We start from the raw sequence: 14,283 nt of genomic DNA, 5'->3' as shown, positions 1-14,283 counted from the left end.
GTCTAGTAGCCTTCAACTGGAGTTACAGTTTGGGGGTGTTTTTGTATAGCTCCATCCCTGCCAATCTACTTCCTCACCTGAATCTTTCTTTCCAGCTTGCTTCAGCTGCACAAACTTGACCCCCGAGCACCTGATGAAATGCTTTATGGGCGCATGGGATACCTCTACGCACTGCTGTTTGTGAACAAGCATTATGGGGAGGAAAAAATCCCTCAAAACTATATTCAACAGGTACCCTGTCATCTCTCCAGTTGCTCTCCAATGTAGGCTGAATTAGCTTCCCGCATCCTACTCGTTTGTCCTCTGTGTTTTGTCGCTTCCCACTCAGCACATCCTTGGAAGGGTTAAAATAGATACCAGTCTAGATAACTCTGGCATGTGTGAAAACATGACATGACACGTGTGAAGGCCACAGCACGGAACCTCCAGCTGTTGTTGCAGGCCCCATTCTTCCAAAGGGATATTGTGCCAAATGTCCTTCCCAGTCCTAGGATTCTGTGCCTAGAGTTGAAGAAGCCCCTGTTCCTCTCCCCCATTCACAAGCTAGGATTTCCACGTGCAGAATAACAAAGGTGCATGACTGTATTTTGCACTGTGGTACCTGCTGCGCTGGCTACTGTCTGCCAGGCTGGAGGGGAGAGATTATACACCTCAAAGCTGTCGTCACTCACGTCTGCTTTCCACCTGCAGGTCTGCGATGCAGTCGTGGCGTCCGGGGAGAGCCTGGCCAAAAGGAGGAACTTCACAGCCAAGAGCCCGTTGATGTATGAGTGGTACCAGGAGTATTACATAGGGGCCGCCCATGGCCTGGCAGGAATTTATTACTACCTTATGCAGGTGAGAGACACCTGGAGAGAAAAGGCCTTCCCAGCTGTTTCACTTGTAATGTCCTCCAGTTAGAATGTGGAACACCTGGGGAGCTTTCTGATTGGCTATTAGTGATGTCACACTGGTGTCAGTCATGGTCAGTTATCCATCAGATGCTCTCTTTTGTTTGGTTTAAATCCTATTTCAAAACGGCTCCAAAACGCTCCAGACTCTGTGTTTCTAGGGGGCTACTACACTTTTGCGGTGGTTAGTCACTCAGGGCTAAATTCATAAAGAAACTTAAGTGTCATCATGCCTAATTTTTAGGTACCTAGAAAATCATGGGGATTCAGAGAGCCTGAGTTTGACATCTTGGCTCCCTATACAGTGACGTTACAAGCTGAATCTGGACTGCATGGGATATAGAAAAGAGCAGCCAAGCATAATGCACCATACGCTTACAGGGAAAGCGTACCAGGGAAGGTACATTGGAGGACATCTGACTCTGTGCAGGTCTTTATCACTGGTGGCTTTAGAGCACAGGTATTGATTTTCAATTTGCACATTAGCAATTTGGGAATGAGATGATTCTTAGCTCAAAATGCTCATTCCAAGGGGCTCAGAGCTGCCAAGTTAAAAGAGAACTCTGTCTATATAGATTTTGGCCAATGCAGTGCAATTAGGGGAGGACATGGAGGATCCACTCCTGCTTTCAATGAGGTCAGTGGTGAAATTGCTCCCTTAGTTTTAAACTAGTTTTTACCCTTGAACCTGTTTACATGATCTGTGTACAACTAAGAATTGAGATCTTCAAGTTGGGCTGGCCTTGCAGCTCACTATGGGCCCGTGGTGCTCTGCCTGGGTAACACTGATCTGCTAGGTCTCGGTGTCTGGGAATCATTCCTGATAGTCATCCTGAGTTTTTCTCTTTGCTTCATTTCACCTCACTAATCCTGATCATATCCTGTAAGCAATTCCTAACCGCTTCAGATTTGTAGGATAGGCTTTTCCTTGCCTCTTAAAATCCAAAGGGATCCCCTTAATTTTCTCCCTGTAATGGGGTTCACTCACCAATGGGGGCGCCCCCTTGTGGCTGAGTCCGGGGATTAGCCCTTGTCGAGTCGAGCACCCCCTTCTGTTGCTCGCCTGCCCCGCAGCCCCTCTCCGGGCCTGGGAGGTGCTCTCTCTTTGTAACTCAGCCCTCCAGCCAGGTAACGATATAGTTTTCCCCTGCTGGTGTATCAAAGTCTCGCCAGACCAGTGGTCCAGATGCCACTTCACCAGTCCTGCACCACTTCCCATTGGCTGGTGGGAAACCTGGGCCACCCAGCAGACAAGGTCTACACAGTCTCAATCCTCACTGCTCCTTCCTTGGAGCTTCTTCCTACTCTGCCTTCTACAGGCTTTCTTCTCCACACCTCCCCAGGGTGAACCCTTCTGTCAGGGACAGGAGCCCAGGTCTTTTGTCCCCTGTCCCCCACCGGGTTTCCCAGAGAGCGACTGCAGACTCCCTCCCTGCAGCCCCCTTCTGCTGCAAACTTCCTGGCTTTATATCTTACCCAGCTTCTCCCTGAGCTGGGCTTTTTCAGCAATTAGTAATTTATCAGTCAAATCTGACTCTCTCTGAGGTGCAGCTTAAAGGTTAATTTGTCCCTTCTGAGCTACTCTAACCCCTTCAGGACTAATATAGGGTGAACACTCCATCACACTCTCCTTGCTGGGGACTGGCTGGGGCACCCTCCAGAGCCAGTCACTGTTGCTGCAGACGAAGAGGCATTAAAGGATGACCAGGTGCACGCCCGCACCCGAGGCATTGAGCAACCTGCCCCCACAGTTCTCCTAGCCTATCTGTAGAGGAGGAAAGATATGAGCCGATGTAGCACAGCTGAAGAAGCTGGAAGGAATCTGTAACACCAAACTCTCCTCTCATCTTTGAAGCATAAATTGTTTATGCCTCTAAAACTAGCACTGCTGGCTGGGGGAGGGAATAGTACAGCACTTCTTTCCCCATTTAACAGCCTCTCTTGTCTGTCTCTTTCAGCCTGGCCTTGGCGTGAGCCAAGTGAAGTTGCATAACACAGTCAAACCCAGTGTGGATTATGTCTGCCAGCTGAAGTTCCCATCAGGCAACTACCCCCCTTGTATTGATGACGCCAGAGACCTGCTTGTCCATTGGTGTCACGGGGCACCTGGCGTGATCTACATGCTCACACAGGCCTATAAGGTACAGGACGTCCTGGGAAATGGTGACAGGAGAGCTTTAATGTGGAACTTGATCCCAGAGCATCCTCTAGCCAGGAGTCCCTGTCAGGCATGTAATATTCTAATGAAATAACCCACCAGCACCTCCATGCATGCACAAACTTACACACCAATCAAAATGCAAATTAGACTTTTAATGAATGATTTCTGAACATGTCCCAGTGTCTTGTCCCAAGTGCAGGATTCTCTCATTGCTTGAGGAGTCAGCCATGTGTTGTATTCTTTCTGTGGCAGGTGACTAATGGTGACAGCTCGTTGTGAGTTCATTTATCACTTTAAAAATCTTTGATAGTAGAAGGCAAAGTCACGGTGCCATTGCTTAAGTAGGAGAGGTCACTCTCGATAGGAGCTAATTAACCAAGTAGGTGGGGGCCTGCTCCACCCCAGCATGGATGCTGAGGGGATAATTGCAGTGAGTGGAATCTCTCTCTTGTCTCCGCAGGTGTTTGCTGACCAGCAGTATCTGAGTGATGCGCTGCAGTGCGCGGAAGTGATTTGGCAGTGGGGATTACTGAAGAAAGGTTATGGGTTGTGCCATGGGACAGCTGGCAATGCTTATGCCTTCCTAATGCTGTACAACCTCACTCAAAACATGAAATACTTGTACAGGGCCTGCAAGGTGAGCATCCGAATGAGCAACAGACACAGAGAGAGACTCCTGCCACCAGGTCATGGAAAGGCTGGATGCTGGCTGGGATAGCTCACCTTTTAAAAAAAGTTATCTGATAGAAAATCATGGGACCATCTTTGGTAAAGGAGAGGAACCAGTCAGGGTAGTGTGGAATGTAACTAACATTCTAGAGCCAGTTACCTTGAAGGATGGTTTGATTCTGCACTCTGCGTGATGGTTCTTTCCTTTGTAATCTAACTTCTAGCCTGGCAGAGATTCAGCTAGCACTAACCAGTTCATTTCACGTAGACCAGGATGGTCCTTAAACAGTCTCTCATTACTGTCCGTCAGACCAACAGTGTGCTGGGCTCCAGTCAACAGCAGTGCCTGGCAACCGCCTGTGTTCTGTTCCATTGTCATGACTAGTTGGGAGATGGAGATCTGGAGGACAGTGGGGTGGGGGGTGGGGGGCGTCTGTATTTTTAACGTCCATGTCACGTCTTCTACAAGGTTTGGATGCTTTGTTCTTCCTTCCTCAGTTTGCAGAGTGGTGTTTGAGTTATGGGGAGCATGGGTGCCGGACTCCAGACACTCCCTTCTCTCTCTTTGAAGGTAATCCCTGTCCAGCATTTTCTACATCATATGTTCTGAATTCTGAGTCTGATCTCACACTGGTGTAAATTGAGAGTGATTGCATTAAAACCCCATAAAATCAGTGTCAGGAGAATCGCACCCACTGTTTTGACCCCCTCTAAATGAGGTTTTAACAGCAGTGGATAATGGCTACAACTGGAATTCCTTGTTCTGTTGCAACCCCAGCTGGGAGAGCTGGAGGTTGGCATAGCACGGAGTCCTCCTGCACTCAGCTCTGGTACGGTTCATAACACTCACTGGAGTAATTCTTTATTGGGGACAGTTTAAACCTACAGTAATTGCAGGCTGGCTGCCTAGACAACCTCTGCACTCAGAGTGCTTACAGTTTTGTGCAGGTCCTTTTCTGTTTCCCTCCAAAGAACAATGAAGAAATGGACAAAAAGCAGCCATAGATCTAGTCCATGATTGGGCAACAGAAAGCGTTCCCAAATGCTGATACCTATGCTGCTCCATAAATCTGCCAGCAGGGGGCACCCTGGGCCAGTTCCACAGCCATCATAGCTCACAGTCACTCCCTGTCAATGGAACTAGGACATAAGGTTGCCAACTTTCTAACTGCGCAAAACCAAACACCCTTGCCCCACCCCTGCCCTGAGGCCCTGCCCCTTCTCCAAGGCTCCACCCCCACTCACTCCATTCCACCCTCCCTCTCTTGCTCGCTCTCCCCCACCCCCGCTCACTCACTCATTTTCACTGCGCTGGGGCAGAAGTGTTGTGGGGGAGCTCCGTCTGGGGGTGCGGGCTCTAGGGTGGAGCCAGGGATAGGGGTTTGGAGTGCAGGAGGGGGCTCCGGGCTGGGACCGAGGGGATCGGAGTGCAGGAGGGTGTTCCGAGCTGGGGCAGGAGGTTGGGGTGAGGACTCCGGGAGGGAGTTTGGGTGTGGGAGGTGGATCAGGGCTGGGGCTGGGGGTCAGGGCACAGGAGGGAGTTCGGGGTGTGGGCTCTAGGCAGCGCTTACCTCAGGTGGCTCCCCGGAAGTGGCGGCATGTCCCTTGGCTCCTAGGTGCAGGGGTGGCCAGGCAGCTCTTCGCGCTGCCTGCGCCCACAGGTGCCGCCCCCGCAGCATGGTTCCCAGCCAATGGGAGCTGTGGAGCTGGAGCTCGGGGCGGAGGCAGCGCGTGGAGGCCCCCTGGCTGTCCCTCTGCCTAGGAGCCGAGGGACATGTTGCCACTTTCATGGAGCCAGGTAGGGAGCCTGTCAGCCCCGCGCCAAACAGACTTTTAATGGCCAGGTCAGCAGCGCTAACCGGAGCTGCCAGGCTCCCTTTTTGGCCAGGCATTCCGATCGAAAACCAGACACATGGCAACTCTACTAGGACAGTTTACACCAGATGAGGATCTAGGGTAAAAATTTCAAAAGCATTGAAAGGCCAGATCTTTAAAGGTATTTCAATGTTTACAACTGCAAATAGGCGCCTAAGGAGATTTACTTGCATCTTATTTGCATCTTAGGCACTTACATACCTTTAAAAATCTGGCTACATCACTTTGGGAAAATGGGTTTAGACTCCTGAGTCACGTCGGTGCTTTTGAAAATGGCCCCTGGCTCCCTGTTTTCCATGATGCACACTCACACTCATTATGATTTACTCTATAATAATACTGACGTGCAATGAGAATCTCCCTGTTATATGCTTTGAGAAATAACAATTTTCATTTTTTCCTTCAGGAATGGCTGGGACAATATATTTTCTTGCTGATCTTCTGGTACCCAAAAAGGCCAAGTTCCCAGCATTTGAGCTATAAAACCCTTCCCAGCTGTTCCCTGCACGAATCCCACTGCACTCCACATCCGTTGGACAAGGAGATAGAGCTTGCTTGAGTCTCTTTTCAAACCCATCTCTTGTAAAGTAAAGGCGTTCTGTTGTTGATGGTTTCAGTTCTTTTCCATATTTAAATTTCTCTAGTGCTCTTTTTGCTTTGTTTAGATTTTAAAAAAACATGATTTTTGTTATTGGTTCCTGAAGATGGGAAATGTACAGTATTTTGTTGGATATGCAAACTCAGAGCTTTGCTTATTTTATGTATCTGAATTCCAGGGAGAAAATTTTTTCTATTGAATGTAACTTTGTCCATTTAACTTTGTCATGAGTAACAGTGAAAGAAGCTTAGAGTATTGTCTTTGGAAAACAAGAAATGAAATCTTATGACTGTTACCTCCTATTGGCACCTAAGTATTCTCTCATCATGGAGGTAGGCAGTTCTAACTGAGCTCCTCCTTGGGCAATTGACTGTGATGGACTGTGGAGACGGAAGGTATTTCTTATGCCATCCTCTTGACAGACTGCAACTGTCACAGCTATCACTGACATGCCAGAGTCCTCTCTGAAACCTCACACCTTTCTGCTTTTATAAGCAGACTGTGTTTCACTCTTTGTGCATTTTGTCAGTGACAAGAATACAGGACATAATCCATAACCTATTGTGCAGATTCACCATATTCTGCTAAATGCTGCAGGAGAAAGCCCTCAGTCACTGAAGTGTCAGTTCAAAAGAGTTAAGTTACTGCCAAGTGTGATCTTTCATGTTCAGTTTTGAAAGCTTTCTGCGGTCTTGACTTAAAATTATATGTAACACTGCAGCTGTTAGCCTGGTGAACCAGGCCTGGAAACAGAAGTTGTGGGAAAAGAAACCTATTTCTTTAAGTTTTGTCAGTATTTAATGTGTTATGTATGTAGGAGCTGTTTGTAGCTTTACAGGCTTCTTAATCCCTCCTACTTCTTTAATCAGCTTCCATGAACCTTAGTAACTTGGCTCGCTTGTTACTACTCATTGTAGCCTAGTACGTGAACAAGAATCCATCTGACCAGTAGCTGGAAAATCTGCCCCAAATTGGTATTGATTGAATACCTTGCCCAGTCAATGGGCAAGATCTTCGTTGGCTGTAAATCGGAATTAATCCATTGATGGCGCTTCACTCATTTACACCTGCTGAGGACCTGTCCTAGTAAACTCTTGTCCTGCTAATGAAGGTGCTCTGGTAAAGGAGCACTCTCCATTAGCTGCTGGAGTTCCTGAACCTGCTTCATGGCTCTTCCATTGGCCGCTGGAGGTGACCTCTTCTTCCTCACCTTGCCCCAGGCCTGAAGAAGGGTGGAAATGGTTTTGATATTTCAAGGCTGCTGATAGTGAGTAGCTAGAAACACTAATAGAGCCTAAAGACTGCATTTCTCTTAGAAAATAATCTCCAACTCTCTTCCCTGAACTGCCTGAGCAAGCAGCGTAAACTGTATTCTGCACACAGTCCTTTGCCATTGCAGGCAGGGCTATCATTGACTTTCTCACAAAAGGTTTCAGCATTGATTGTGTGGACAGCTAATTGGAAAAATTGGAAACACAGTGGAGCTAATTTGCTGTTCGCTGGGTGTCCCAGTTAAAAGCATCAAGCTCATTTGGACTAGCGAAGACTCTCACTGCAGTGTTTCTCAGCTTTTAACACTGCAGTGAATAACCAAAAAAAAAAAAAAAGTGACCTCCAGGAAGGAGGGTTTGACTAATTGAATAGTTCTGGGGAAGTGCTATAGATGAAGCCTACTGTAAGTTAACTTGCATCTTGCCTGTAGTGACAACTGACTTGAGACCCCTGTCTTGGTTTTTTGGCTTTCTGTTAAACATAATTCCTATTAAAGAAAAAGTTCATGCAGCCTGTTGCCGAGTATTCCAGCAGCATGTATGATTCTCTGCTTGTATGCGTACTACTTGAAAAGAGCTGGCGACATGGGGTGCAACTCTTAGGTTGAAAGCAGTTTAATAAAACCCTGAAACAAACAAGGGGTCGGTCCTTTTTTCTTAATCCTATTCACTGATAATGCCCAATAATTGTATCTTGAGAGGGCAGCGTATGCCAGCAGCTTCTGGGACTCTACTTTGGATGGCGCAGTCAGAAAGACCCAAATGGAACCTGTTTGTAGGATGCTGCCGACGTGGTGTGAATGCCTGCAAAGAGAAGTCCACCTGTGGCTTCAGAGAAGTGTGTGAATTTGTCAGTTTTGCCAGCTAAATCCCATCGCTGTGGCACTCTGGTCACAGCCATCAAACGTTGGCTTTATTGCAAGCCTCTGACTATAGCATTTCCAACACTCTCAATTCTCTCATGTCTCGCTTTCCTTAAAGCCCCAGCTCCCGTAACTGAGAGATCTCAGGTTTCATTTTGAAAAGTTACCAGCCCTCTAGAAAGGTTTGTCAAAAAGCCTGAAAACATGACTGAGTTTGACCTAAGGGCTCAGAAAGCAATAAAAAAGGAAGCCAAAACGTATGTTCTGAATCTCACGGTTTCAACGCTCCTGATTTGCTAGGGGGAGGAGAGGGTGTCTGATTCATTTTTGAACATTTGGGGTTGTCAACACTGTGACCGTAACACCGCTGGTTTGTAGATACAGTACCCACATGGACCTGCGTACTGGTCTCCTATCACTGCCACTGGGGGCCCAATTACAGCTGACAAGAGATTTGCATGGCTGAGCTACAACTCCTCTCTCCCCAGTTTAGTTTGGCTTGCTCCAGTAACCATAAGGCCCTTTGCTGGCTGTTGCTTTTTGCAAACTAAACTGGAGGAAAAAAAGCTGAGTAGTTGGTCCTTTTTCCTTTGTGATAAATAGTGTTTTGGGGCTTTGTTTTGCTTGCCTCTTATCCAGCCTGGCCTTTTCTGTCCTGTTAGTGAAGTGGGAATGGAAATGCTCTCACTCTGTCTCTTGAACATCTTCACCAAATAAAACATGGTTTTATTTTATCCTGAAGACAACTCTCTCATTTCAGCTCTATGTACTCTGTACCCCCTGCGGCTTTCACATAAAGTCCAGGCCTGAACTACTCTTTATTCTGGCAAAACTCCCTTGTAAGCAGCATTAGTCTTTACAGACTGTGTGCACTCTATTAAAGGGACTCCATCCATTTGAATATCCTGTTCCCATTCTAGTTTAAAATAGTGCTGTCGAGTGATTAAAAAAATTAATCACGTGATTAATCACACTGTTAATAATAGAATACCATTTATTTAATTAGTTTTGGATGTTTTCTACATTTTCAAATATATTGATTTCAATTACAACACAGAATACAAAGTGTACAGTGCTCACTTTATATTTATTTTTGATTACAAGTATATGCACTGTAAAAAAGCAGAAATAGTATTTTTCAATTCACCTAATACAAGTACTGTAGTGCAATCTCTTTATCATGAAAGTTGAACTTACAAATGTAGAATTATGTACAAAAAACCTGCATTCAAAAATAAAACTGTGTAAAATTTTAGAGCCTGCAAGTCCACTCAGTCCTACTTATTGTTAAGCCAATCGCTCAGACAAACAAGTTTGTTTACATTTGCAGGAGATAATACTGCTCAGTTCTTGTTTACAATGTCGACTGACAGTGAGAACGGGCGTTTGCATGGCATTGTTGTAGCCAGAATTGCATGATATTTACGGGCCAGATGCACTAAAGAGTCATATATCCCTTCATGCTTCAACCTCCATTCGAGGGGACATGCATTCATGCTGATGACGGGTTCTGCTCGATAAGAATCCAAAGCAGTGCAGACCAACACATGTTCATTTTCATTATCTGAGTCAGATGCCACCAGCACAAGGTTGATTTTCTTTTTTGGTGGTTTGGGTTCTGTAGTTTCCGCATTGGAGTGTTGCTCTTTTAAGACGTCTGAAACCATGCTCTACACCTCGTCCCGCTCAGATTTTGGAAGGCACTTCAGATTCTTAAACCTTGGGTCGAGTGCCGTAGCTATCTTTAGAAATCTCACATAGGTACCTTCTTTGGGTTTTGTGAAATCTGCAGTGAAAGTGTTCTTAAAATGAACAACATGTGTTGGGTCATCATCCGAGACTGCTATAACATGAAATATATGGCAGAGTGTGGGTAAAACAGAGCAGGGGACAGACAAGTCTCCCCCAAGGAGTTTAGTCACAAATTTAATTAACTCATTTAATTTTTTAAATGAGAGTCATCAGCATGGAAGCATGTCCTCTGGAATGGTGGCCGAAGCATGAAGGGGCATATAAATGTTTAGCATATCTGGCATGTAAATACCTTGCAATGCCAGCTACAAAAGTGCCATGCAAATGCCTGTTCTCACTTTCTGTGACATTGTAAATAAGAAGAGGGCAGCATTATTTCCTCTAAATGTAAACAGACTTGTTTGTCTTGGTGATTGGCTGAAGAAGAAGGACTGACTGGACTTGTAGGCTCTGAAGTTTTACATTGTTTTGTTTTTGAGTGCAGTTATGTAACAAAAAAAATCTACATTAGTAAATTGCACTTTCACGAAAAAGAGATTGCACATCAGTACTTGTAAGAGGTGAATTGAAAAATACTGTTTCCTTTGTTTATCATTTTTTCAGTGCAAATATTTGTAATCAAAAATTATATACATTTTGATTTCAGTTACAACACAGAATACAATATATATGAAAATGTAGAAAAACATCCAAAATATTTAATAAATTTCAATTGGTATTCTATTGTTTAACAGTGCAATTCAAATTGTGATTAATCACGATTAATTTTTTTAATCACAATTAATTTTTTTGAGTTAATCGTGTGAGTTAACTGCGATTAATTGACAGCCCTAGTTTAAAGTAATGCTTAAGATACCCCGTCACTGAAAGAAAGGAGAAAACAGACAATATTAGTTAGTTTGGGTGCTTGTCAGTTGCACTTCCTGTCTCATGCAGTACCATGGCATTGCTCGTGCCCTCTTGCAGGGCCTGGGGGAAAAGTGTGAAGCAGGTCTGAGCAAGTTCAGTGGTGGTGGTCCCAGGCCTGTCAAGACTCTTCTAGAGGTTAGCAGGAGACCAGAAAAAAAGTGTGTGTATGTGTGCTGGGCAATGGGGGGTGTTTAAAAGATTTTTTTTCTGTTTTCTCTACAAGCTACTCGAGGAGCGTGCTGTCAGATACACAAACTTCAACAAGTTAGTTTACAAACCAATCAAGTGGAATGTCCCATTCAGAAAACGCAACTGGTTTTCACTTGGCCTCCATCCTAACTTAACTTGGGTTCAACTTATATGTTTGACCAATGCTGGTAACATGAAAAATGCATGTAATATTGTTAGCCATGAACCATCCTCAGTTGTCCAGTCCCCCATCAAGAGCCAACTCTAACTAGCTCTGAAGAGCTGACAGTCTGTGCTGCTGTTAGAAAGCAGCAAGCACAATTATGAAAGAGGTGAAATAAAGACAGAGGGGGTGTCTCGGGGAGGGACAGACCTGCTATTGCTGCTCATGGCCAACTAGTTTCTGCATTATATTAACTTTTCAGAGGCACATAAATAACCATCTGCACTGACAATAAGCCAGGCATTAATGTTCTAGCACCACATGAATAAGTGTTAGAGAAATGTTTGTGAGGCATCATATCTTTATGCAGTCAAAGGGACAGCTCCTTTGATAAACTAGTTTATAAACCAGCATCACAATCGTGTAATAGATTTTAGGTGATGGAGCTTGACTCTCTCTGAAAACACTTAAGACTAATGTGGTCCACAGCAGACTTTGTGCTAAATTTTGTACAATCGTATTGATATATTTGCCAATATGAATTACTTATTACATGCACAAAAGCTATGTTTAAAGGACATAAAGATTGTAGAGTCAAACACTCAAACGTTAGGAAATGCCTATGCATCCTTAATTCAGCCCCCTTTGTGTATGCATTATGACACAGTCTTCAATTACATGGTCACAAACTATTTTTCCCATAGGACCCCTGCCTCATTCAGTGCACAGGATGGAAGGTGCTCCCGGAATAAGCAGCGATTTGATATTTTGTTTTCTCATTGTTCAACGTATGACATCAGGTCTTATTTACTGCTTACTATTCAAACCCTGCTCTGAAGACAGAATTATTAATCTCCTGATGGCCATTTCCATGGTGCACAATCACTACAGTATCTTAGGGCTTCACAGACATTAATGTATTTAACTTCAGAACACCCCCATGAGATGAGTGGGTGGTATTCTCCCTGCTGCGCAGATGGGTAACTGAGACAGAGAGAGTAAGGTCAAAAGTGTGTCCACTAGTTTTGGGTGCCCAGCTGAGATGCTCAAGTCCTGATTTCACAGAGCACTGAGTATTATCTAGCTCTGTATATGTTCTACTCCTGTGGGAATTCTGAGCCACTGTGCAGGCACAGAATTAACGTCCCCCGCACAATAATTGATTCTGACAGGGAGGTGAAGGGAAGCTGCAATTATACCTTTTGCCCACCAGGGGCAGATGTGGTGCCAGAAGAGAGGACAGCTGCAGAGAGGGAGAGAGCGGAGGCTGCCTTCCTCATAGCTCCCTGCTCATGGGGTCAGGTGAGGAGGCATGGGATATGGGGGGGTGGGTGCACAGGGAGGGAGGGGCACATGGGGCTGCTGGGGGGAGTCACACAGACTGGGGTCCAGAAGGGCTAATGGTGGCCGACCTAACAAGTCTCTATTTATCATGTAGAAACTGAGATTTTTCAAAGGCTATACCTTGGCCAAATGTGAGTGGTTTTTCACAGGAACAACAAACGGAATATCCCTGACACCACAGCAACTACCCTGCCAAATTAAATCCCTACTCCAATGCATGGGGGTGCTAGACCTTCACAACAACAGGTTGCAAGAGGTTTGTATTTAGCATGAACAAAACAACATCCCCCACCCCACCCCCCAATTAATTTTCTGACATGCCAAACTATTTTAGCTGAAGCTTTCCAAACAAAGAAAAGGAGTACTTGTGGCACCTTAGAAACTAACAAATTTATTTGAGCATAAGATTTCGTGAGCTACAGCTCACTTCATCGGATGCATGCAGTGGAAAATACAGTGGGGAGATTTATATACATAGAGAACATGAAACAATGGGTGTTACCATACACACTGTAACGAGAGTGATCACTTTAGAGACTGTCCAGTTTGACCAATGTACATGGCACTACGGTGTTAATAAGCGATGGTCACAAAAACACCACCCTATACCAGAAACCTACTGACCGCTATTCCTACCTACATGCCTCCAGCTTTCATCCAGACCACACCACACGATCCATTGTCTACAGCCACACTCTTCGATACAACCGCATTTGCTCCAACCCCTCAGAAAGAGACAAACACCTACAAGATCTCTATCAAGCATTCTTACAACTACAATACCCACCTGCTGAAGTGAAGAAACAGATTGACAGAGCCAGAAGAGTACCCAGAAGTTACCTATTACATGACGGGCCCAACAAAGAAAATAACAAAACGCCACTAGCCATCACCTTCAGCCCCCAACTAAAACCTCTCCAACGCATCATCAAGGATCTACAACCTATCCTGAAGGACGACCCATCGCTCTCACAGATCTTGGGAGACAGGCCAGTCCTTGCTTACAGACAGCCCCCCAACCTGAAGCAAATACTCACCAGCAACCACACACCACACAACAGAACCACTAACCCAGGAACCTATCCTTGCAACAAAGCCCGTTGCCAACTGTGCCCACATATCTATTCAGGGGACACCATCATAGGGCCTAATCACATCAGCCACACCATCAGAGGCTCGTTCACCTGCACATATACCAATGTGATATATGCCATCATGTGTCAGCAATGCCCCTCTGCCATGTACATTGGTCAAACTGGACAGTCTCTACGTAAAAGAATAAATGGACACAAATCAGACGTCAAGAATTATGACATTCAAAAACCAGTCGGAGAACACTTCAGTCTCTTTGGTCACTAGATTACAGACCTAAAAGTAGCAATTCTTCAACAAAAAAACTTCAAAAACAGACTCCAATAAGAGACTGCTGAATTGGAATTAATTTGCAAACTAGATACAATTAACTTAGGCTTGAATAAAGACTGGGAGTGGATGAGTCATTACACAAAGTAAAACTATTTCCCCAGGTTTATCCCCCCCCACACACACACACACACACTGTTCCTCACACGTTCTTGTCAACTGCTGGAAATGGCCCAC

General features: G+C 45.2%; 1 protein-coding gene across 2 annotated transcripts in view; it reads left to right on the top strand.

Moving 5' to 3' along the window:
* The window catches only part of LANCL1 (LanC like glutathione S-transferase 1), a 28,661-nt gene extending 20,541 nt beyond the window's left edge, over positions 1–8,120 (top strand). For both annotated transcript variants that reach the window (XM_074968094.1, XM_074968095.1), the window contains exons 5-10: positions 96–231; positions 691–837; positions 2,849–3,031; positions 3,512–3,688; positions 4,219–4,291; positions 6,002–8,120. In XM_074968094.1, coding sequence (XP_074824195.1) covers positions 96–231; positions 691–837; positions 2,849–3,031; positions 3,512–3,688; positions 4,219–4,291; positions 6,002–6,078 — 793 coding nt within the window. In that variant the 3' untranslated portion in view covers positions 6,079–8,120. The remainder of the gene's footprint in view (positions 1–95; positions 232–690; positions 838–2,848; positions 3,032–3,511; positions 3,689–4,218; positions 4,292–6,001) is intronic.
* The last annotated feature ends 6,163 nt before the right edge of the window (positions 8,121–14,283 follow it).

Source organism: Natator depressus, chromosome 11 (assembly GCF_965152275.1).
Source record: "Natator depressus isolate rNatDep1 chromosome 11, rNatDep2.hap1, whole genome shotgun sequence".
NCBI lineage: Eukaryota > Metazoa > Chordata > Testudines > Cheloniidae > Natator > Natator depressus.
Note: the sequence above shows the minus strand (reverse complement) of the source record. Positions and strands in the feature narration are given on the sequence as shown.